The sequence below is a fragment of the Lepisma saccharinum genome, chromosome 3 (assembly GCF_977018435.1).
Source record: "Lepisma saccharinum chromosome 3, izLepSacc3.1, whole genome shotgun sequence".
NCBI classification, from domain to species: Eukaryota; Metazoa; Arthropoda; class Insecta; order Zygentoma; family Lepismatidae; genus Lepisma; species Lepisma saccharinum.
Window position 1 is genome coordinate 40,634,907 of NC_139231.1, and position 26,958 is coordinate 40,661,864.

Sequence of the window (26,958 nt, forward strand, 5' to 3'; positions counted from 1 at the left end):
TTGCAGTTATGAATCTGACAGTTCCGACAAGTCAGATACTTAAATTGTGCTGGCGTGTATGTTTATGTTTACTGTGTTATATTGTTCTCAGTGTTTTAAATGTTTTATTAATTTGTAAAGAATTTCTGTTGTTCTTTTCTGCCATTTATTACATGTAAAGAAAATTATAAAATAAAGTATAAAAAAGCATCAAGTATAAAGTATAAAATATAGTAATGCAAGGGAGAGAGCATCAACCCAACATGACAACAGCACCCTGGCTACACGTGGCCTTGAGGCTCACAATTTCATGTACCTCAGTACAGTACATTTATTCTCCTACCTGGAATGTTTGTGCCAAATCTTCTGTCAAACTTCATCTCGAATAGCCTAGGATCATAAGGGAAGTAAGAGACTTCCTTAGTTAGCCTCTCACTATCAGCTATACTGGCAACAGGTGGCAAGGGCTGGTCACATCTCAACTGCAGAAGTGGTGATCCAATATACTGCACTGGTCTGAAAATAGGAATGGATATTTTGCATGTGTATACACACACACATATTTAACGAAACACCAAGGTGCAACAGTCCTATGAGGGCCAGGGCATGCCAATTAGATTTTTCATTAAGTGACATGTGATCAGCACACTGAATACCATCGCTGCCTTTTTCTCGAGCCCACTACTTCATCTTTAAGAGTAGCTCCCTAATTGTCTTTATGATACCAGGGGCAACACTAACATTTCGGGGGCCTTACCTAGAATTGAAATGCAGGACCACTCACGCCAAATGCAAGAGCGTAGGGATGTGCCGAAGCCGATTACAGATGTATGAAAATCGGCAGAAATTGACATATCGGCATTGGTATCGGAATCGGCAAAAATCCAATATTTAAACCAGTACAGATTATACTAGAGTTTTACCTTCTAACAAGTTTTATATTCTAGTTTTGTAAGATTTATTGAAAATTTTGTTATGATTCGTCATTTTGTAGAATTTTTGTAATAAAATTATTGCAAACTCTCATTCAGAGGATCAACCTAACTATAAATTGGAAATAAAACAGTACACTGCTATTGTATTGGAAATTGAAAAATTCAAACCTGAAGCAAGTGCTGAGAAAATACTTCGGCATACTTGCTGTATCAGTATTCAGTGATTGAGTGTTCAGTGTTGCTGAACAGATTTGCGATAAAAGAAGTAGGTTACTTCCTGAAGTGCTTCCAAATCTCGAATTTCTGAAATTGAATCTGGCAGAACAGGAATTAATTTTGCATTTCAAAGAACTGCTTGTGTACTAATGTTAAATCTCTAGGTTCACATAACCTTTTGTAGATGCAAATGTACATTCGCATCTCTTGAGAATATATATGTATATACATATGATATGCAATAGAAATGTACATAGCAAATTTATTTTTGTCATGCAGAAAATAACATCCCATTTCTGTTTAATAATCTTCTGTATCGGAATTGGTTAAATATAGGCATCGGTATCGGTTCCAAAAATTATCGCAGAGTACATCGGCATCGGTAAATTTTCAGCTTCGTCACATCCCTACAAGAGCGCTAAACTAAACATTTGGTTATATGGGAGTTGAACCTTAGCTGAGCTGATACTGATGTGCCAGTTCAAAGTTTATCACTGATATCGACCGATACTTTCCCTGAGACTGAATGTCTTGCAGAATATGTAAAAATGACGCAACATCAATCATGCACAATCAGGGTGGATAAAAATCATAATTTTTATTTTAAAATTCATTTTTGTTGATTTCTTTTTTTTAAATCGGATTTTTTTTATCTACATACATAGATTTTTTAAAAAAAAACAACTTGAAATTGCTTGTATGGTTTTTGGCACAACACATACAGATATATGTTTTTTGTAGAAATGGTTTTTCTAGTAAACGACCCTGTAAAATATTTTAACAGTTTGATTAAAGCAAGTAAAAAATATATGTAAATATACATTTTTCTGTTTCTGATTCTGTACCTGCTATGGAAATGTTTGTTGAGTGTGTTAATGAAACTAGTAATAATTTCAGTAACTTTTCTACCAGTGAAAATAAAACATTCTGGATTATACCCTATAACTGTAACTTAAAATATTATCTTAAATATTTTTCTTTGTACCTGAATTTTGGAGATTTTTTTTATGATAGTTTGAAAAATATCAGCTGCCATGTTTATTTACAGTTAAATCATAATGACACTATTTATGGGTTAAAATGATTAGTACTTTGTATATTTTTCTACACAAAATGTTTGTTATTTAAAAGTGATTCTGATATCTACAAAATCCTTATGTACATTATTCTATAAATTATTTATTTAAAGTGATGTAAATCAGTAATTTTCTTTTAAATCATGATTTAAACCAGCCTGGTTTAAATTAATCCACCTTGTGCACAATGCATAATTTTCTTAATTCTTGCACCAACATTTATCTTATGTGAAATTATAAATATTTTAAACCAAAACTCTGGTAGATTGACATGATATAGTTACCTTAAAATGTATTGTGATAAAATCCGACTCACCTTGTAGCCAGGAAACAAAAAAATAGGAATGGCACAAAACAAATTAGACACCTAACAACAAGCATTTGATCCTTTCTGAAGGTCATCAGCAGGGAGGAAAACATGAAGCTTGTGCCAGAAAGACAGTTCAATAACACATGCTGGGTTGTTGGTCGGGTTTTACCACTAAGTGTCCTATACAGCGACCATAAACAAAAGAACCTTTAACGAAAAGTCTCCACACAGCTTTCCCTTTTTCCGTTCAGCTTGGGCCATAAGGAAGAAGGGAAAGACAAATTATGAAGTACGAAGGAGGGTAGTGTGGACTGAGTGAGTACTGTCGTTTTCTTTAAGTTTTTTTTATTTATTTTCTTGATTTCGTTTGAGTTTGTTGGTTTGGTCAGTCTGCCATTAGAAATAAACGTCTACCTTGTTTGCAGGAGTGGCTCAAGATAAAATTTTCTGCCTTATCTGTCTTATTACTGCAGTCGTTGCATGCTTTGTACAAGTAGCAAACTTCCCTCCAAATATTCAACAATATTTTTAAAATATTATAATGCTGTTAAAGAACACGTTTGTTGTAGGTATGTGTTTATTTAATACTTACATAATGCCATCAAAACAACGATAATCTCTGAGCTTAGATGATTTTGCAATATACTTATTAAGTTATTCCGCAATAACTTCAATTAATTCTTGTTTGCAATAAATCCAACTCTTTTTAAAACAAATAGCCATGCAGCCGGTGGGGGCGCTTGGTGGTTCAGACCCCTCTTTAAATTGTAGATTGTCTGTCTCTATTTGCATTTCTTTTCTCTTTTGCTTAAGATATGGCTCTAATCGATGAGGATGCCCCAGTTTAGCACCCTAGGTAGTGGCCCTGCTGGTTTCATGTATGCAAATGTAATTATTCTTGTTCACATTTATCAGTGGAGTGAGGGGTGAAGTTTTTACTAAATATTTTATAAATCGACAATAATATTGAATAGTGTAAATTGGCATTTCTATGTTTATAGTGATTTTGTCAGGTTATCGAATGTTGAATTATCTATACCCAATAGCATCATCACTCTTTTCGTGATCAACGGAAAATTCACCTTGGTATTTTAAATTTGTAAAAATTAATATTTTTTATGAAATAAAAAGTGTTCATAACTTGGGTTACCAATACATTTAGCATCATTATGAACACAAAAAAAAAGGAGTGAGTATTTGAGAGGGTTATAAATAGGGCTTGGATTTTTAGGTGCTAAAAATCAGAAAAATATTTATTTTTTATGTGCTCAAAATATGGAAAATATTTACACTTTATGTACTTAAACATGGAAAATATGCATTTTTATGTGCTAAAAATGTTGAAAATTTCTGCTTAAAACAGCTCTACTCACCAGATGAAATTAGCATGTTTTGCTGAAAAAATGGTGAATTACAATACACCACAACTGTCATCTTCAAATTGTCCATTACAAAGGACTGACGATTGTCTCGATACAGTGCCTTATACTGCGAAAATGTTCGTTCTACATCACATGAAGTCAACCTCGCATACTTAAGGCATGATATTTCACTCACACTTAAATATCCAATATTGTCTTCCTGTTCACCGTCCAATACATTCGAAATGTTACACATCATTTTAAAGCCGGAATTTTTTGCCATGACATCTTGGAGTTTTCTGCGAAGCAATTGTGCCTTTGGTCCATTAAGTTTGTTGAGCTTGCTCTCCACTTCACGAACTTCTTTAACTGCTTCTGACAAAGGAATGTCCGTTGCTTCTAGTTTCTTGATCATATTACATAGGAAACTCAAATTTGCAGAAATATAAGCCAGGTCATTTCTTAATGTAGAGTCACTCAAAATACCTTGAAGAATTTCAATTGAAGAAGCATCATCTTTATTCAGTCCATTAACAACAGATGAAAATTCTTCAAAATTTTCTGCATAGTATGCAACAGCATTAAGCCATGTTCCCCACTGCTTAACTACAGGTGTGGGTGGCAACGGTGTTGGGGATTTTCCTTTTTGAAGATTTCAATTCTTGTTGGCGATTTCACAAACACCTTTTTTCCATTCGAAACCAATTTATCTACATTAGGATATACATTTCTGATTTCTTCACATACCCTATGCAATCCATGAACAATGCACGTAACATGAGTCATTTTAGGATAACTGACTGCAAGACCTTCTGCTGCTTTCTTCATATATGCTGCAGCATCTGTGAGCAAAAGTAAAACATTGTCGAACTTCACCCCACTTGGCCACAATATCTGCATGGCTTCATTGAACAATCTAGCAATTGTAACATGATTTGTGGCACACAGTTCTGGGCATGTTAAAAGAAAAGATTTACTTGAAATTGTTTCATCATTTTTCAATAACCCAACAACTACATTTCCCACTTTCCTACCACTTGAGTCCGTACTTTCATCTATGCTGACCCAGATTTTTTCATTCTCACAGATATCACGAATTTTCTGCATCGTTTCTTCGTAACACTTTGGGAGGTAACATTTCCTTAAAGTAGACTCATCTGGGGTGTCGATGTTTGTGTATTTGCCTAAAAAATTTCGCAGCTGATAATGATTCATCTTATAAATACAGCGACTATAAAAAAAAACCTTTTGATTTTTTTCTGGGAAATCTTAAAAAGATAAGAAAATTTAAGTAGATACGAAATTTTATGTGAAATTTTTGGGACGAAACATTCATTTTATGCATTTATGAGCGAATATTAAGAAATATGTATTTACATAAAAAAAAATTGGAAAATATGTTTTTTTATGTGAAATAAAATTTGATATATAGGCTCCAGTTACTATGATCGGAATTTGTAACTCACTTATGAGGTCATATCTACTCGCAGAAAAAATATTTATTTACCTAAAAATCCGAGCCCTAGTTATAAAACACTTCTTCTGGATACGATGCTGAAGTGCACACTATGGATGGCCAGATCCGGATCCTAAAATTTCCTAAAATTTTCGGATCCGGATCCGGTATTTTTGGATCCGGATCCCACATGCGCTTCTTTGGAAAGTAAGAATGTGTTTATAACATATTGTTACCTGCTAATATACATATATATATAATATACATACATACATATATATATATATATATATAGTGTGTGTGCACGCGTGCACAATTTGTAATTAATTAATACACTTACAAGGTAGGTATAAGTTTCCTCCTCCGATTTCCATGAAACTTGGCAGGTGTATAGAGCCCCCCCCCCTCAAATGTCAAGATGAGGAGTAATTGAAGTGGGGATCTGACCCCCGAAACCACGTAAATATGGCATAGGAAGAAACAGGGGGCATAGGGTTTCTCTATACACCTGCCAAATTTCATGGAAATCGGAGGGGGACACAGGGGTCAGATGATCCCCATGTCAATTTGTCCTCATCTAGACATTAGAGGCGAGTTTTGCCCCCTAAAACAGTTTTTTAGCCGAAACAAAAAAAAACACATATTTCTTCCTTTGGGCTCCTCTATACACCTGCGAAGTTTCATGAAAATTGGAGGGGGACACAGGGGTCAGATCCTTACTTCAATTTGTCCTCATCTTGACATTTGAGGGGAGGTTGCCCCCTAAAACAGTTTTTAGCTCAAACAAAAAAACACGTATTTCTTCCTTTGGGCCCCTCTATACACCTGCCACGTTTCATGGAAATTGGAAGGGAACACAGGGGTCAGATCCCCACTTCAATTTGTCCTCATCTTGACATTTGAGGGGAGGTTGCCCCCTAGAACAGATTGTTGGCCAAAACAAAACAAAAAACACGTATTTCTTCCTTGGAGCCCCTCTATAAATCTGCCAAGTTTCATGGAAATCGGTGGGGGACACAGGGGTCAAATGCCCACTTAAATTTGTCCTCATCTTGACATTTGAGGGGGGTTGCCCCCTAAAACAGTTTTTTAGCCGAAACAAAAGAACACGTATTTCTTCATTTGGGCCCGTTTATACACACACCTGCCAAGTTTCATGGAAATCAGAGGGGGGGACAGCGCTCAGATCCCCACTTCAATTTGTCCTCATTTTGACATTTGAGGGGATTTTGCCCCCTAAAACAGTTTTTAGCTCAAACAAAAAACACGTATTATTTCCTTTGGGCCCCTCTATACACCTGCCATGTTTCATAGAAATCGGAAGGGAACACAGGGGTCAGATCCCCACTTCAATTTGTCATCTTGACATTTGAGGAGAGGTTGCCCCCTAGAACAGATTTTTAGCCAAAACAAAAAAGAAACATATTTCTTCCTTGGGGCCCCTCTATAAATCTGCCAAGTTTCATGGAAATCGGAGGGGAGATGCAGGGGTCAGATCCCCACTTCAATTTGTCCTCATCTTGACATTTGAGGGGAGGTTGCCCCCTAGAACAGATTTTTAGCCAAAAAAAAAAACAAAAAAAAACCACTTATTTCTTCCTTGGGGCCCCACTATAAATCTGCCAAGTTTCATGGAAATCCGAGGGGGACACAGGTGTCAAATACCCACTTAAATTTGTCCTCATCTTGACATTTGAGGGGGGTTGCCCCCTAAAACAGTTTTTTAGCCGAAACAAAAGAACACGTATTTCTTCTTTTGGGCCCGTTTATACACACACCTGCCAAGTTTCATGGAAATCGGAGGGGGGACAGGGGTCAGATCCCCACTTCAATTTGTCCTCATCTTGACATTTGAGTGGGTTTTGCCCCGTAAAACAGTTTTTTAGCTGAAACAAAAAAAAACGCGTATTTCTTCCTTTGGGCCCCACTATACACCTTCCAAGTTTCATGGAAATCGGAGGGGGACACATAGGTCAAATGCCCACTTAAATTTGTCCTCATATTGACATTTGAGGGGGGTTGCCCACTAAAACAGTTTTTTAGCCGAAACAAAAAAAAACACGTATTTCTTCAATTGGGTCCGTTTATACACACACCTGCCAAGTTTCATGGAAATCGGAGGGGACACTTAGATAACCTCCCTTGTTAGTCTTACACTTTGTAATTATATAACACTGCATATATTATAATGTTTTATTTTAATTTGTAAAACTGTAACTGTAGAACAATTGTATAATTTTTGTATAACATTTCTATCTTGTTATATGTGTTAAAGGTTTCATCCTGGAATGGAATGTCTCACATTTATGTGTATTTCCATTTCCAATACATTCAAATGAATACATATTCGTTTCAATGGCATTTACAAAATCACCTCTGACATTTTATGTTAAACAAGTAAGATTATTTTTGTGCACGAGTGTGTTAGCCGATGCGTAGCAAAGTATTTTAGGAACAACACTTGAAAAAAATTCTTGTAGGACTAACTAATGAAAAATTTCTTTGTAATCGAAGATCATAATACCTTTTAAGGTGTGGTAATATTATAATGGGATTGAGATACGAAACTCTCAGATCCGGATACGGGATTTTCAGATCCAGATCCGAAACATTCGGACCTGGATCCGTATCTGGAATTTTCGGACCTGGATCCGGAATTTTCAGATCCGGATCCATTTGGCCATCCCTAGTGCACACCCATAAAATCAGACCACGAGCCACCACTGGTGTCTGGTAATAGTGACATTCAGTTTATCACTAAACTGCCTTTTCTTTTATGGATATCCATCTACAAACAATTTGTGCAAAATTCTATACTTTATTTTTTTTTTTATTGAAATGCATAATTCATCCATTCTGTTTCCATAAATGCCAAAATATACAGTTCATTTCTTTAAACCAATGAATATAATGATCCCATACATTGAAACATTTTCTTGCATTTCCATTCCTCATGTTTTTTTCTTCTCTTTCACTTTCTTATTGACAAAAGTTTGTTCTTAAGTTCAACCCAACAGGTTGAAACAAATTTCCTTTAATAAAAAATATTATTATAACTAATATTTCTGTTTTGTTAGTATAAATTATAAATACAATTGTCTTCAACCACAAGGACACATTTGCTGGAATTATATCATACAACCAATTTTCTCTCTGGAGAAATTCGAATGCTTGTATAACACATTCAACCAATTAACTTTTCAAACTAAACTATGCTTCACTTACTTGTCTAAATCCTTTGGTTTCTTTTCGTCCTTCTTCCACTCGTATTCAGACTTGAATTCTGATCTCATCCTTGCAAACCAAAATGCTTCAATACGAGGGTTATAATCGACCTGTAAATCACGTAAAAGGATAAGTACCATGTTTCAGTACATATAAAGAGTGCCATAGGGATTAAAGATACAAAGAGGTTTGCTCAGGGATCCAGTGTACTGGACTGTCCTTTCATCTCAACATTTACAAACTACACCCATGTCACTATCTTGCCCAGAAAATCCTCCCCCTCCTGGTGGTAACATAGAAAGAATTCCAAGGCTGCACCCATTAGCTTAGTCTTGTGGTTGTCTGCAAGCTTTTTCAGAACCCACTGTGCACAAACTTTGTAGTAACCAAGCTTCAGGGTTACAATTTCATCGAGAGCAGACCTTGAAATTTGAGGAAAGTCGGAGGACAGCTCGGAAATCATGAATTTGCACCTCTCACAAAACAGCAGTTTCATTTGTTCAACAACATCTTCTGTTGCTACAGACTTCCTCCCTTGGCCAACTTCATCCTGGGCATCACTGCATTCTTAAACTTCTGCAAAATTCTCACATGCAATTGCCACTCACAAAGTTGTTGCCATAAAACTTACTCATCCGACGATGAATTTTGGATGCATTATGCCTTCAGGTAGAAGAAAATGAATTACAGGATGAAGTTCACACTTGGTGAGCACCTGAATTATCTGGGACATGTTTACATGCTTGCTACTCAACACTGATTGAATGAAATGGATTACATAAAAAGAGTAGTGTGACGAACGGAACAGCCACTGAACACTGCTGCAGTATTTCCATTTCCATATAGCACATAGGTCTTATGTAATGGCTTATCGGTAAGGTAAGGTCAAGTTCCGGTGCATATAGCACCATGCCATGAAGGCACATTTAGGAGATGTGTGTGTGGGAAGGGGGGGGGGGTGTAGGGTCCCACACATTCTCGATCTCGGCCATTTTTGGATGTGATCCGAGATTTTAAAAATAAATATCCTTCATATTTCAGATACACATTTTCAAATCTTCTAGCCAGCCCCCGTGGCAGAGTGGTTAGCACATCGTGCTACGATGCCAGGGGTCCCAGGTTTGAATCCTGGCCTGGTCATGGATGTTTGTGAATGTCCATTCATGAATTTATCATATCATCACTCAGTCCCATCTTCGCAAATTAGCCAAAATTGGTACAAGAAGCGGAATAAAATAAAGCAAATCAATCAAATCTTCTACTTATGAGTGTGGCAATTTTAAGCTTCATGCTAAGCACATTATTTTGGAATGCTCTATTTAAAGAATGAATTCATAAAAATTTGTCTAAAATGCACCCTTTCAGTATGTTCACACAAGATGTTCGCTGTTCATGCTTAATTGAGACAATTTAATTGGAAATTACAAGGAAATGTTCGTAGGAATTTTTTACTTTATTATTATTATTACTGCTCTGAAAAATGTGTAGTCAAAGATCCAATGTGTACGTAATTATGATTGTACACATTGAGTTTTACATCATGAACTTTTAATAATAGTGTATGTGCAAAGGTATATGAAAGGCAAAAGCAGTGAAATGTAAAGTTGTAATTCCAATAGATAATAAGCACGGTGACAACTGTTTTGTTAGAATTGTATAGTTATTTTTGGTATAAAAAAGTATTGTAAGAGGCAATAACAAGAAGTAACATAAAATATTAGTGTACTCTACACTACTCCCCTTTCCCCTTCTCAAAATTAATAGATAATGCTATTAGTTGCTAAATACCTGTGCTTCCAACAGATGTGGATACTCAACGGACAGATTAGCCAAAAGTACACGATTGAATTGTCGTACCAGAGATCTTGTAGCTGCATCTTCTGCATCTATTACACTTGGAGGTTCCCCAGACTCGTTCACACATTCTGGTTCTCTGGAATATTGAACAGGTATTTAAACACAATAATTTCAAGGATGTACACAATACAAAATAATAAAAATATACAAAATAATAAAAATATATAAATAAATATGCAGATAAAAGTCAAATCTTGGTAGAAAATTATGGTTGTTTTGTTTCATGTCAGTGTATGACCAAAACTTAGGCACATGTTGCCTGCATCTGTTGACAAAATTTTGCCATGTTAATGTTGCAAGCTGAGGTGATGTGTTCTTAAAATAGCTGTCTTACTTAATCCATATAACCACCAGTCACAAACACAGAAAATGTTGTATATGACTCATGTTGGTCACAAATGGCATTTTAATGTTTAATTACGATCCTTCGATAATTTCTTCCATATTATTCTCACCCAACAGTGGTATTCTGGGGGAAAAAAATTACATTAAGACAAAGCAAACCAGTAGCCATGAAATTACTTGTGCAGTGAACTGCAAAATCCTTTGAGGAGATCACTCTCCGATAGTGTGTCATTGTATTGTATTTCTGTTATTTAGTCACTTTTCGGACCTTTTTTATTGGGGGGAGGGGGCTAATCTGGATGAGAAAAAGTGAAGATTGGAGATCTAATCATTACTTTTTATAGCTTCTGTTCTCACAGAAGCTACAGTAGAACACACTGACCTCACTGCTTTCTCCCTTGCAAAATTGCCTTGTGGGCTTCAAGTTTGAAGTTGACACATTACATATTCAATCTTATCCTTGTATCACTTTTGTACAAAATTTCTGAGAATAATTGCAAGATTGTGAGGAGTCACAATAAATGGAAGTTTGCATTAGAGGTGATGAACTAAAATAAAAGAGACACATTAGCAAAATAACTCATGCATGCATTCAGGCATTGAGACATCTAATCTTAAAGGTGGAAACACTTCAGTTAAATAAAAGTAAAAGAATAACGCAATCTAAGACCTAAAAGGAAGATGTGGTTAGCCTTTCCATTGTCTCACGGATGTTAGTTTTTGAAGTGCTTGGATAGTTGTTGGAAAGTGTTAGATGATGCCTTCAGTAAAGCGAGGGGTGCACTGTGCTTAGGTTACATCATATGATGCAGTGTAGGTGCTGTGTTGCTGTTTGTGTACGTAGGAACTGACTCTTAGAAATGGATATCATTTATGTACACATACTTTCATTCCCATTGGAAGGAAATCAGGCATATGGTGTGTACTGGTCGACCCAACCAAATTTGAACAATGCTGTTGCATTTCAATCAGGGTGTCTTAAATTCAGTTTCTAGTGTGAACTCGTCATTGATTGCAATTACTAACTTCTTTTATTTATTTTTTTTACTTAAAGGTATTGTTCACGATTCATATATTTTATTCATAATTCCTGGTGTCTTAACCCTTATCTGAGCAAGCTATTTTTGTAACGTGTCCGGGCAAGCAGTGTCTGTCGGACACTGCATTGCTTTAAATGAATTTTACCCTTTAATGAGAGATTTTTATGTTTCATCGCTGTGGAAACAAGCTAGTGACATGCTATTTAACCTAATCATCATTGTTATGTCCATAATTCTTGTATTCATCATCATCATCATCGTAATTGCATGATGATGTATTTTTTTGCAGCATAGTATATGAAACATGTTAGGCCTGAAGGTAGTGTGAGGAAATAGTTTTATTTACTCACATATTTTTCAATTTTAGTGTTAATAATATTCTTATATGATGTGTTATTAAATACTTTATTCTTTATTAAACATTTGTTAATACACATTCAAGTAGACTTCTTTACATATCAATTGTACACTGTGTCCGACAGACACTGCTTGCCCGTTTACGTGAGAGAAATGGAAATTATTTTTTTTCGCCTGACCTTCTTTACCAAAGTCAAATATTGTGAAATGAGAAAAAAGGAGAAACAAAGTCAAAAAATATCATGTTCGCGGGAAGTATCGTTTGGAGTATGTGACAGAAAATATAAGCAACAGTTTCCGATAGACACTGGTTGCCCAGTTAAGGGTTAAAGGAATTAAGTACAGTGATTCATCCACAAATTTTCAATACCTTCTACATTTTTAATTATTTACCAGGCAACCTTTTTTTTTTTTTTAAATAAAGGCACTTATTGTCATATCAGTGCTAAATCTACTCAGACACCCAACCTTACTATAAAAACTTATCTCGGATAAAAAAAATATCTGAATAAACCTTGCCAAACCTCCACTTCTTTGACAGAGAAAGTCCACTTGCGGAAATTGAATGTGATATGATTTAAGCAAACCCCCAAGAAAAGAATGCATGAGTTGCACCTGCAGAGCGGTGCAAAAACAGCGGTCCCTTGATGAAACCTTGGTTTAGATTTGATTTTTGTTACTTAGCATCAATTTTCATCCACTTTTGGCTAATAATGACGATGATGAAATGGCTGAAGCGACACCCATGACCAGGCTGGGATTCGAACCTGGGACTCCTAGCATCATAGCATGCTGTCTAACACTCCAACACTTAGGTCGGCGTTGGAACCTTGGTGAAGGCATAAGATGTAATTGTGTTTCTCTCATCACCCACTTCATCAGTTCCATCATTTCATCACGATCATTATCGTTAATATAAGAGTTAGAAACGTGACTTAACATAATTGTAAGAATTCCATAATATCAGTCAAAGCCAGATTCAGATCGATCCTAAATATAAAAACACATTTTGTTAAAAGTTACAGTGATATATTTATTTTCACCTAACAATTGAACAGTTGAAAAGCAAGCAATTGGAAAATTGGAATTGTTAACTTCACTCTCTCGTGAAATGTAAAATAATGTGAGTAGATAAAGGAAGAAAATAATTAGAAGGTGAATCAGCACACAGTTATTACATATTTGTATGTTAAAACTGCAAACAAAAGACGCTTGCCAAGCAACAGTACAGCAAGTTCCAACGAGGATGGTGGCAGTGGCCACTGAAATTAATCGAAAAAGAAAAAACAGCTTCGCGGATAAAAGTGAGTACTAGTTTCTCCGTATTTATTATTTAAAACATTATGTTGAAGATATTTCACATTAAATTACCAATGCAGACTTATCACAAATAATAATGATAATAATTAACATAAATAAAAAAAATACTACCTAAGTAGTCCAACAGTTTCACATGAATCATCATGCAAGGAAAGATCTTAGTTGTTTTAATCTGAAACACCAGTGTCACATAAACAAATATTGTTTTTGTATCATGCCAGACCCGTAATATGGGCTCCTATAACGTAGATGCTTAGTATAACACAGAAAACATAGGTACATTCGAGTTTTTTTTTTCAAGTCCACTTTATAAACAAAAAGATTAATTGGGGACTGGACCTAAAGTTTAAAGTTGAATCCGAACCACCATGCGCCTTCACTGGGTATCAAACCCGAAGACCCCTTAATTACAAGCCGACAATGATACCACTACACCATCAGTATATTTGTGTAAAATGAAGAGAACAGAATACCACGATCGGGACCCCCTCCACCACTCACACACAGAGAATAAAGTGGTCAAAACAGCATTGGAAAAGGAGAATAATTTGTTGATTACAATACCAGTGTCCAAGGTTAGAATTAATTTATAATGTAATAATAATTGTTGTTTGTATTAACTGCTTATAGAAAAATAATAAAATATTAGTCAGGTGTATAATACTTATTCATGTGCTGTGCATGCAAAAAGTCAGATCATTTGAAATACATTTAATCTTAGGATAATGGCATTGCAAATATAAACATGGCAATGTTGTAGAGAAAGTCTTTCTCTTTCAGATGACATTGATTGCCTGGAAATTCAGGCTCTCTCTTATTATTTAATTGACCTTGAAAAGTAGTGAATTTTACATTGCACAGTAAATATGAAAATTGTCCCATTGACCCTCTATACCCCCTCGAGAAAGTGAAATATTTTTCACGGTTTATGAATATTATACAGGGTGAGCATAAAGCCTTTCCCTGATTATGAATATTCATATCTCAACTTCCACGGTAGATGGGCAAAAAAAAAACCTATGTCAATAAGTGGTGCAATACATCAAGTTTTTTTCCATTACTATGTTTTGTCTGATTCTGATTCCCATATCATGGCCACCACGTTCGCCGGACATAACCCCTCTTCACTTTTTTATGGGGTTACGTTAAGGACACAGTGTTTAGTTCACCAGTTCCTGATATGCAAACTCTTCAGACACGAATGTGGGATGCTATAGAGACGGTGACGGAAGAGATGTTGGCAAAGACATGGAGAGAAATTGAGTATCGCCTAGACATTCTAAGGGCAACAAAGGGAGCACATGTCGAAGTGTACTGATAACAAAACGTTATGAGTTAAGCTACCACTTCCAACAAATCGCATACTGTCTGGCTGTCTTAGCCGAGACCATGGACAGAAGTGTGCATGCACCAACCGGACATGTTCAGTGGCTAAATAGGGGTAACGGAGCTTTGGACAGGAAGCGGGTTCCTTGAAAATAGTCTGCTGTAGAAACGGCAATAGTAGTAACATGGCCGCCAAAATACATACAGAGATTTTTACGAATTATGTAAGGGTTATGTAAGCCAGTCATATACTATATCAGCAAACAGAACATATCAGGAAAGTATTCATATCGTCACATTAGTAGATAAACTTGTTTGTAAAGCAGTAGCTTTATTTTAGATCATTCAATTAAATTGATCTTCTTAGTAAATATTATAATTAGCACAAATGTACACAACATTAATCAGGATAGTATTTAATAATAATAATATTGTTGTACATAGTATTATAAGTATAAATGTAGTAACTGAATGGCTTGTGACATTTTCTAGCAAAACGAGGGTGTTTTGTAGAATGTGCAACAGGGGCCAAAACGTCCCAATTTTCCTCATTCCACTTCGAAACGGTTTGTTGCCAATTGTAAGAGCCATCACAAACACAACACAGAAAGCTGTAATAAATACAACAAGCAAACCCACACAAGCGAAATACCACAGGGTAGTTCGGCGAGTGCTTCTCCCTGCTTCCCCTCTCACGTTTGGAGTCGTCCTTTCCAGGTAGTTTTGTCTTCCTTGGCCGGACTGTATCTGTATCTAGCATAGTTCTTTAGCAATAAAAGTTTGTAATCAGGGAAAGACTTTATGCTCACCCTGTATTATTTATGTAGGTTTTCCATTGTTTTTACCTGGTAGATATGTGTTAATGTGAAGTAAAGTATGTCTATTACCTTATCATGAAGCAGAACAGCCCGAAGTTTTCACTCAAGTGAATATAGCACTCAACGCAACATTCCACAACAGCAGCAGATGGGACTTTCCCTGCTGTTTCATATTGTAAAATAAAATTAATTAAACATGTAAGACTGAAAACTAATTAAACCAAAATAGAAGTGACATTATCGTTAGGAGTGTTAGATTTATTGGTGTTTGTAATTTCACATTGTTAAGTTAGGAGTGTTAGGTTTGGTGCAGATAGCAATTTTATATGTGTTCTTTTGCACATGCTCTTTAGCTATTTGAGTGTGCAAATAACTTATGCAAGACATACTTTGGGATCAAATATCTCTGTTATTTGTGTTTTTGACAAAAAGTCCAAAATTTACCAGTACAGCATCAAGTTTAAGTACAATACATGTAAAAAAAATCAAGCGTGTACATACTTTTTCTAGAAGTCATTAGCCCTTAAATTCTGGTCAAAATCTTTTGTTATAAATTACAACTTGAGCAGATTCCTGGCTTGCTCTTGTGTACATCATGTTACACTACACTTGATCTTCAGGCGAATCAGCAGAAAAAGTTTGGTAACTGTTCCAAATGTTTAATGATTTTTTCAAAGTAGAAAGACAAAGTATTTCAGAATTGTAGAAATGATTGTTACAGTAAATTTGAACCTTGGTAAAAGTAATTACCACTCTAGTGTTCAGAAAAGTGCAATTTATCGGTGAAAAAAAAAAAGATGAAAAAACTACCCTACACAAACACCTGTGCTTCCCATCAACAAAACATTTTTATTCATACAAGAAATAGATAGCACAACAGAATATTGGAAATGATTGTGAAATTAAATTTGAAGCTTCTGAAAGTAATTAGCACTGTTTGAAATTCCGAAAAGTTGTATTTATTGGCAAAAAGAAAATGTAAAAGGTACTTTACGTAAATATCACTGCTTTCCATCGACTAGTTATTCCACAGACTCATGCCGACAGAAGGCTGAAAGAGGTTTCATGCACCAAAATAATAGGATGTTGAAAACATTTGGGAAAATTACTGTAATGCTAAGAGCCATAACTGGCCTACCTAAACTAACCACGAAAGCATTTAGAGAAGTGATTTGAATACTAAGAATCCTAAACCTCACTCGCACAACCTAACTACGAGACCTCTTTGCACCACACACGTGACCTGTTGCAAGATGAATGATATAGGAGTAGCTATACAGAGGTGAAAACTATTCTCAAATAAACATGCAGTAAGTAGGCTAATTGCTAAAATGCCGAAATATGTGTTAACAGGCATAAATAGAAATCGAACAATGAACAAAATGCCTGTGTACCACAAAGGAAATCGGAATTAAACAATCGGAACTTGGGCCAAATGTTTTACAGGACAACCAGTTATTAGTTCAATAAATAATCTTGTCTTGATTTTATCAGCACTGAAAAAAGGCACCTTTTTCTTACTTGTATGCAATGTGACTCGGCAGCATTTCGATAAGGGGGTCTACCTCACCAAACAATGCAGTTAAGAATCTCAAATATTGGGAGATATCTTTTCAACACTTTAATGTTACAACAGGGAAAATTTGGAAAAAAGAAATGCGAGGCATATCAGTTGAAACACTTGACATAGAATGAATGGTCCAGTACACACGTTTCTGGGTAAATGTCAGTTATATCGGAGACACATTAAAATTGGATATTTTGTGTTTCGGATGGTTAGTACTTACTAATTGTGTATTGTGGAACATAGTTGAAGGTGCCATTACGCTTTTTACACGAAAATAACTTAGTTTTTTCACATTACGAGTAATTCTTTTGGTTCCCTTCTTCCGTTGCGGAACATACAATATGGCGTGCACAGCTGTGGATCATCGCACGTCCTGCTTGTGTTTTGTCGATTTGGAGTGGGTATGCAGTGTTTCCAACCTTCTTAATCAAAAAATACCTACTGTGTTCATTATATCATCACAAACCATTGACGGATAGCCCCACAAACCATTGACGGATAGCCCCAAATACCATTCACGATAGCCCACGAACCATTGATGGATAGCCCCAAAAACCATTCACGATAGCCCCAAGAACCATTGACGGATAGCCCCAAAAACCATTGACGGATAACCCCAAAAACCATTCACGATAGCCTCACGGACCATTTCCGCAAGGTTAGGTAAGATAAGCATAGTTAAAAAAAAAGGCACCTTTGGAAACACTGGCGAGACCATGTGACATTCGACGCTCGCGCCATCTGGAGGTACATTATGGAAACAACAGCATAATATTGTCGCTTTGCACAAAATGCAAGTTTATTATATCAAAGGTGCATATTTCTTGTTGTGTAGCATTCTACGGTGAGAAAATACCTCCACGAACTTTCAAAATGCTACAGAAACTCATTTCCTTAAGTAGTTTCTTCTGTAAAAATGAAGAAATATGTCTCCGATATAACAGACATTTACCCTTTTCTGTCATTTTCATACCATTTTAGGGTTGGTATAAAATGGACTTTCACAAACTATACAAGTCTATTTGTAGTTAAAGAGTGGAAAATCTCACCTCCTATTAGTATATTCAAACAGAAGTGCTTCTTCTAAGTTTGATTTTATTTTCTCAAGCCAGTTTTTAACATGGTCATTCTCACTAGATACTTCAAGATTGTAATGACCTGGTAGATCGCTGGTAAAGTGGGTTCTCGTTATGTACTGCGAAAACGGGAGGCTGTTATAAGGAATATCAAAGCCCTCTTTAAGAATAAGAGACTCCCACCCATAGTATTTCGGCATATTTATTTCAAATAACTTTTCTTCTACTGTTCCCAGGTTTCTGATTTTGTCATGCCACTTCTGCCGTTCCCGTTTTTGCAGTGCTTCTTCAGAAACATCAAGAATAGGCGGATATTCGGGATCTTCACTATCCTCTTGTCTAACAACATTGGCATTAACATTAGCACTGTATGTCCGGCCTGCTAAATTCACACAGCAAAATCTTGTCCATCTTGCCACTAATGTGGTTTTGTTGATTGAACTAACCGCCCTGTAATAGTACATTTCGAATTACAGGATTCATGTGCAGCGCAGAAAAAAATAAATTAAATCACGTTCGAAGATGTATGAAAACAAGCAATCAAGACGACATTTGATCCTCGGATCATGGCACATGGTGTATTTCTAATTGTCCATCACCGTTGGAAAAAAATCGTAGTTGCAAAATTTTATGTGCTTTGGGAGGAAGACAGAGACTTAGCCTACCTAAATAACCCAAATAAAATTACATATTATTTAATTTATATCGAACAATGTATAGTACGTGTGTATAACTTGCAAAAAAATTGCATTGCCTTGCATGCTGCCCAGCGTGGACAACCGATATAACCAACAAGTTTACTTCGCATCTATCGGGGATCCAGTGATGTACACAATTAATTCCTATGCCTTAAGAATTCTAAGATTAACGGCTGAATGGGGAGCTCAGTTGGCACGGTATACCAGAGAGCTGGGATCGAGTCCTGGTCAAACCTGCGTTTTTCGCTTAAATTTATACCTTTCTAGGCCTGTTCAAGTTCATAGATGTGTCTACAAGATCAAATCTCGCTGAACCCTTTATCGCGCAAAACCACAACTGTTGAACAGAATGGACGCTGCCTACATTTGAGGTTGTCCTAATTGTCCCGTCTTGCGAACAAACTTAATTCAACTACTTTCTGCAGGGCATCGATCAATCTTTTTTGCTCAGATGCAAGAATTCTGTAATGTTTCTAGCACGTATTAGGAGTACTGTACAAATCATGAATTACTATTGTTATTAGCCATTTAATCCAAATCGAATATCTAATGTAAATTCACAAACTAAGAGTTGCGTATTGTTATACAGTGCAAGGCGAATTCGAGTACGTAAGACAAAAATCAAAATATAATCAAGGGGTAATTTGTTCTTTGTCTTGTACGCAAAAGCATTGTATTGTACTCAACAATGGATGCGGTTTATGGTTCTGAAGTACGTAGGTGGGTTTCTGAGAAAGTATCACTGAAAGAGTACTTCAGTGAATTCGATACGGAAGTAACCAGTTTCTTATACAGAGATACTGCTCATCCACCATTAGGATCTAAACCCGCAGCACCCAGACTGAAGCAAGACAGACTTTTGAAGATACTAACTACTGTGATGTCAGACTTTGAGGCAGAGGTCGTTGCTGAATCGTGCAAGTAAGAGTTTTAAATAAAATCATAATTGGATTAAAATTTCAGTAACCACCAAACGTCTCTAATTCCCTTATTTTCGTCTTTTTCACATTGATAGTTACGTATTCGGCATTCCTAAGGATTCTTCAAATTCGCGTTTCGTTTTTTCCACGGAAATAATGTCAATTTTAGAAATATCGAGTATTTTTATACTGTTCGCTTTCGCTTGCGTTACATGTGATATGGCGGAGAAATCTTGACTAGCGTAGTCCATGATCAGTGGTTATGCAGTGTTGCAACCTTCTTCATAGAAAAGTACCTACTTTGGTGTTACTGATTTTGTATTTCTTTCCAGATTCGAAAAACGCACAGATCATGCACGGATAACCCCACGAACGATTGATAAATAGCCCCACGAACCATGCACGGGAAGGTTACTCTAGGTTGTGTTAGGTTAGGCAAACATAGTTAATTTTTTTTTTTTTTAAATTAGAAAAATATTTTTTTTCAGGTTCGAAAACCCCACGAACCATGCACGGAAAGCCCTACGAACCATGCACGGCAAGGTTAGGTTAGGCAAACATAGTTAAATTTGTTTTTTTAAAATTAGAAGAAAAAATTCAGGTTCGAAGACCACACGAACCATTCATAAATAGCCCCACGAACCATTCATAAATAGCCCCACGAAACATTCACGAATACAATAGATACCAATTTCGTTAAAAAATGCAAAATCTCTTGATGGCTCAGTCGGTAACGCGTCTGACTACCATGCTAAAGGTCCCGGGTTCGATCCCCGGCCGGTTCAAATCCGGGAACTTTTCTAACGATGGAAGCGGCCCCGGCGCCCACCCAGCGTCGAATAACATGGGTACCTGGGGGAAACCCTGGGGGGTAAAGGCGGTCAGGGGCGTGATGCTGATCACATCACCCCCACTCACGACTGGATCAAGAAAGTGTGGGGCGTTACCCCCACACCCCCTATACGCCTTCATGGCGTGGTGCTAAGCACAGGGGAGCACTTTACCTTTACCTTTTTTTAAACAATCTTTCGCAATGCAAAATAAGTAAGTATGAATGTCAACAATTACAGAATAAATGAGTTACAGCCAATTATCGGCTTTGACAGTTTTACCCCTATTTTAAGTTTGTGCACCTAAATCAAACTTTTTTTCAGTTATTTATATATATATATTTTTAAGGTTTAACAGGATTTTTGTATCGCACAGAGTATTTACTGTTTGGTGACGAAAAATTTAATTACTAACATGTTGGAAACATACTTTCTGTCGATTTCCCTCCCTCCAAATCCATGATGTTTTTTTTCTTTCAAATCTCTAAACAAAGCAGAATGTCTGGCATCACTGTTACCTGCGCAGTCCAAAGTACAAACTCCTGATTCATGACTCATGAGGTCTTATTAACTTTTGCTTCGGTGCCCTGTGGCATTCACGCCTTGCAAAGTAACGTTTCAACATTCAAATTTGCACCACTGACTTTGTTTTTGTTGAAAGATCATTTTCAAGATATAAGACATACACACAAATGTATTATAAATACAAAGGGTTTGTGTGATTCCAATGTATCCAAAAATTTTAATTAAATTCAATTAAACAGTATATTGAATATTTAATTTAAGGTGTGGAGTTTGCATTTGGCATTTCACATACTCTGGCTCGAAGTACGTGGTCTGTCTAAAGTATCAGACTTTACGCCTGGAAAAGAAAGTCACTTGCCTGGTGTGGTTCACTTCCAAATCCCCTTCAAACTAGGTCTCTTTGGGTTCCACACACTTAGCGCAACGAGCTTGCCATTGCTTGAAGTACTACTGGAATGGCTCTCAAGTCCGCCATCGCATTGCACATATCCTGTGCTGTCAAAACGGGAGCCTTTCAGTGGAGATTTTAGCTTTGAAAATAACCAAAAGTCACATGGAGCCATGTCTGGAGAGTAAGAATCCTGCCGAATGATTGCAATGCTTTTCTTTGCCATGAAATTCTGGATCAGACGTGACGAATGAGCTGAGGTGTTATCGTGAAGCAGCTGCCATTGTCGTGAGGTCCACAGGTCCTGTCTCTTGCAACGAACTGCATCACAGTAACGACGGAGGACATCTTGATGGTACTCCTTACTTACAGTTTAACCTTCTGGTGCGTACTCATGATGCACACTGCCACAGCAGGCAAAGAAAACAGTCGTCATCACCTTGATTTTGCTCCGCACCTGATGTATCTTTTTGGGTTTTTGGGTATTTGCAAAGATCAGTGCTTCCACTGTGATGATTGGACTTCGTTTGTCGGGTCATACTTGTACACCGACGTCACATTGAAGTCCTCACTGTTCCTGTGAAAGCGGTGTGGACACAAGTTTTGCTGTTACCCTGTGAATGCCAAAATTCTCCTGTACAATTGAATGCACAAAATATGTCCGGCCAGTTTTCAAACAGGTGTACCAGTCCTTTATTTGGGTAACCCCCTTGGAATCTTGCAAATTGTTTCCATTTGAGTATCCCCAAGCTCCCAGGCCCAAAATTTGAGGATGGGGAATTTACGATGTAGGTACATTGAGAACAGATGTCAAGAAGAGGATAGACCATGGCAGGGAAACTTGTCCCAGTCAGCATGTTGCCTTTTGTGTGAAACGGATCCACAGAGAAAGAAATAAAGATTTGGAGATACTTTTATTTCTACTTCCTTGAAACCCAGAGAAGGGGCAGGGCATTTACAGATATTGCGGATTTTACCACTAACAATTTGATTTGATTTGATGTTTTTTTCAAGTCCACCTTATGCACAGAAAGGCTAATCGGGAGTGGACCTACAGTTTAAAGTGGGATCCGAACCACTAATGTGCCTCCACTGGGACCCCTTGATTACAAGGCAACAAAGCTACCACTGCGTCATCGGGGAGGCCTTTTACCACTAACCAAAAAAGGCTAACCCCAGGGTGGTATTTGAAGAGTGGATGAGGGTGAATTGCCCGTCGGATTTCTCCATCCCTCTGTAGTCAAAGTTGATCTGATTTCCGCTATCTTCGGGGGAAAGTAGAGGTCGAAGAATCTTGCCATGTGGTTGCTAATGTTTTGTTGTTAGGGGAGCAAATGCATGTCTTAATTTTTATTATGTCCTGATGCTTCAGGAGCAGTTAACTAAAATTCCTCACATTGGAAAATCTTCAAAAAGCACAACGGGCTCTCCTCCCTCACCAGATTGACAGAAACTTATGTGGCGTCAAAATTTGACTTTGAATATGTGATTGACCAGGGCTCACACAGAGGGGCTGATAATGGCACCGACCACATCATCAAAATATTTGGAGGTGATTTCTTTCTTAAAATAATATAAAATTAAACAGTATAAATTTTTTTGAATATATGTAATATTGTAATGTGTGAAAAAAAAATTTACACATTTTCATCATGTTGCAATATATGCAATGAGGTAGGGAGGGGGAAATCAGAATATATATCCTTAGTAATCCATTAACTTTAGCTGGTTTGAAATCACTTTTACTACCAAGTGCAGTATACCTTCTGTCAAAAAAGTACCGGGAATTTGTAATTTAAAAGGCCTGCGCGAATGATTTTTTAAAAATCTTTTTTTCCGTAAGTTGGTAGCACTGTACTTAATTACTATGCCAAACATGAGCGCGATCTGTCAACCAGTTTGTTTACAGCAGCTGGTTGAATCAGTCCACTTCAGTAGTGCATCACGATTTTTACAATGAACGAAATTAATGAACAAAGAGTTAGCCTTAAATTTTGTGTTGCGAACGGAATTTCGTGTGCTGACTCGCTAAAAACATTAGAAAAGACTTGTGGTGAATCAGTTTTATCAAAAACACAGGCTTACGAGTGGTACAAAGCGTTCAAGGAGGGCCGAGAGATCGTCGAAGACATGCCTCTTTCTGGACAACCTTTGACCTCTTCAACCACTGAAAACATTAAAAAAGTGAAGGAAATTGTGCTCGATAATCACCATTCCAGCTTGAGAGAGATAGCTAGTGACCTTAACATCTCTCACGAGTCTGTTCGTTCGATTTTGGTGGATATTTTGGGCATGAGATGCGTCGGCGCACGGCTTGTTCCAAAAGAGCTGAATTTTCTTAAAGAACAGTACCGTGAGCAGGTGTCTTTAGACATGCTGGATCGTGCCAATTCTGATCCCACATTCATGGAACGCATCATAACTGGTGACATGGGTCTACGAGTTTGACATGCAAACAAGTCAACAGTCATCAGAATGGAGGACAAAAGACGAGCCAAAACCGAAAAACCACGTCGAAGTCGCTCAAAAGTCAAGGTGATGCTCATTGTTTTCTTTGATATTCGTAGTTTGGTGCATCACGAATTCGTTCCAGAGGAACAGACGGTCAATAAAAAATACTTTTTGGCCATAGTGAAGTGTTTGTGTGAGAAAATCCATCAGAAACGGCCAGATTTGTGGAAGAACAATGACGATAATGCACCATCACATAGAGCGACAGTTGTGACCGAATTTATGGCCAAGAACACAATAAGTACCATCGATCAACCACCATATTCACCATATCTGGCCCCGTGTGACTTCTTTATGTTCCCAAAACTAAAATTGCCGCTCCGGGGTACCCGGTTTGACTCTATTGAATGCATAAATCAAAATTCGTGGTAGGAGCTGAAGGCCATACCGGAAAGTGCCTATAAAAAGTGTTTCCAAGACTGGAAAAAATGCTGGCATATGTGTGTTGCATCAAATGGAGCCTACTTTGAAGGTGACAAAATAAATATTGATGAATAAATTAAAATTGTGCGTTTTATTTAACAATTCCTGGTACTTTTTTGACAATATATGTAGTCCGTTAGTTGAAGAGAATGAAGAATTTCGGGGGAAGGCAGATCAATTAAATTGTAAAGCTAAGACAAGTGATTTCAATTACAAAATACTGCAGTTACGCTGTCTTAATGAAATGCTTTATGAGGCCACTCCTGGGATTGACGACTACTACAGAAATGGTGAGGGATAAATTTTATGTGAGAGGTAAGCTACATTGTGCTCTTTATAAGAATTTCCCTTGACTATATCATGCCAAATGTTTATACTTCCACACATGTGTAAAGAATAGCATTTGTAGTGGAGAGTGTTAGGTGGGGGATGTTGTTCGAGCCTTTGGGGTAGCTGGAGGGGGGGGGGTGATTATTTGCATAAGCAAAGGGACTTAGCTGTGGGTGATTATTTACATAAGCAAAGGGACTTAGCTGGGGAATACTGTTCTCTCGTACCGTGCCCAACACCCCCACACCGCACTTAGAGCATTGGTAAAGATTTTAAGTAACACACAAATATTTATATTTGTATATGGATAAATACGAGGTGCATGTAAAAAAAAAAATTAAAAAAAAAAGGCCGATAATTTTTTACTTGGGGTTGGCAACACTGATGAAGTTGAGCAGGAGCATGCCCTAGTATTCTGTGCTTGCAACAGAGATAGAATCGTCAGAGTGGGGTTGTCATACTACAAAATCCCGCCAAATGTGAAGTGAGATCTGTCATACGATTTCTAAACGCCAAAGGACAGAATGCAGCTGACATCCATCGGGAATTGTGTGCCATTTATGGACCGACAGTGATGAGTTTTAGTTCGTAGTAGAAGAGACTAATTAACCTTAACTTGTCAACTTAGAACAAAACTTCTAAGGTTCTTAACGGCAAAAATCACATTTTAGCAACATTAGCAAAAAAACTTGATTAAACAAAAACCCGTAGTGACCGTTTTCCTTCCCCGTTGCGTTGGTTGGCAAAATCCAGATCAAGGTGGAAGATAGGCAGCTCAAACAAACTTTCGTCAGCTACATAAGCCCTGCCAATCATGCAACGAAGGGGATGTAAAAGGTCGGGTGTTATTCCACGAACTGCTTGGTGAAGTTCAACTCTCTCTGGCTGGTGTCTATACGTATCTGTCTGTGCCTGGTCTGTGTAGTTACTAGCGCTGCCCGATTGGGAAGAATATATTTATGCATGCACAAGGCTGGCTCTCGGCGGAAGCAAGCGCCCTCTGTTGAGAAGGCTGCGCAACTTGACAACTGTTACGTAAGAATTAGTGACATATTTTGTCAAGTTAAATACGTCACTCACATACATAAGGAGGAGAGTAAAGCTGTGGCGGGGTGATATTTATGTATATATATATATATATATATATATATATATATATATATATATATATATATATATATATATATATATCAACCGTCACAATGGGGATGACCTCTTTTCGCATATAGAGATGGGGGATGAAACGTGTATATCATACGCCACTGGGGAGTCAAAGCAGCAGTCAATGCAATGGCGGCACTCTGGTTCTCCTAAAGCGAAGAAATTCATACAAACACCATCAGTTCACAAAATCATGGCAACCATGTTTTGGGACCAAAAGGGTGTGATTTTTGTGGAATTCTTGGAACCAGGATGAACAATTATAGCAGAGGTGTATTGTGAAACACTGAATAATCTGCGACGTGCCAAGGAATGCTATGCTCTGGATTTTTTCTGATCCATGACAACGCCCGCCCGCACACGGCTGCTCGTACTGGTGAGACAATTCAAAGATTTCGATGGAAACTATTCAATCATCCCCCTTACAGCCCTGACCTTTCCCCCAGCTATTTCTTTATTTTTCTTCATCTTGCATCGAAGCGTTTCGACGACAGTGACGTGCTCAAGACATCAGTTCTGGACTGGCTGCACTCTCAGGCAGCAGATTTTTACGCAGAGGGTATACGGAAGCTTGTGCCACGCTATCAGAAATGTCTGGAGGTTAATGGGGACTACGTCGAAAAATAGGCAAGGTGTGTATTTGTTTATCATTCACAATAAATTTCTTCTATCATTTTCTTGTTTTTTAAAAGATATCGGCCCTTTTTTGTGACATACACAGGCTGTTGCCAGCGAACCACCAACAATCTTTCACATCATGAAGAGGACATCGATATGAACGATTTTTCTTGATAACGTTTTGTTGATGTAAAGTCGATGAGGTTTAATTTAGAATTTAATACTCCTCAAATATCTGCATTTGCCGCCACAAATCACATTTTTCTACCGGAAAAGTTCGAAATCTTTAG

General features: G+C 37.2%; 2 protein-coding genes across 2 annotated transcripts in view; one reads left to right on the forward strand and one right to left on the reverse strand.

The window, feature by feature from the left end:
- Nucleotides 1-18,821, reverse strand: part of mRpS30 (mitochondrial ribosomal protein S30) — a 39,769-nt gene extending 20,948 nt beyond the window's left edge. The window contains exons 1-4 of the mRNA XM_083118466.1: nt 18,238-18,821; nt 10,347-10,491; nt 8,559-8,668; nt 323-495 (exon numbers count right to left, since the gene is read on the reverse strand). Coding sequence (XP_082974592.1) covers nt 323-495; nt 8,559-8,668; nt 10,347-10,491; nt 18,238-18,728 — 919 coding nt within the window. The 5' untranslated portion in view covers nt 18,729-18,821. The remainder of the gene's footprint in view (nt 1-322; nt 496-8,558; nt 8,669-10,346; nt 10,492-18,237) is intronic.
- A 543-nt stretch (nt 18,822-19,364) lies between these two features.
- LOC145985751 (snRNA-activating protein complex subunit 3-like) overlaps nt 19,365-26,958 on the forward strand; it is a 53,264-nt gene continuing 45,670 nt past the window's right edge. The window contains exon 1 of the mRNA XM_083119819.1: nt 19,365-19,883. Within this exon, the coding sequence (XP_082975945.1) occupies nt 19,651-19,883 (233 nt within the window). The 5' untranslated portion in view covers nt 19,365-19,650. The remainder of the gene's footprint in view (nt 19,884-26,958) is intronic.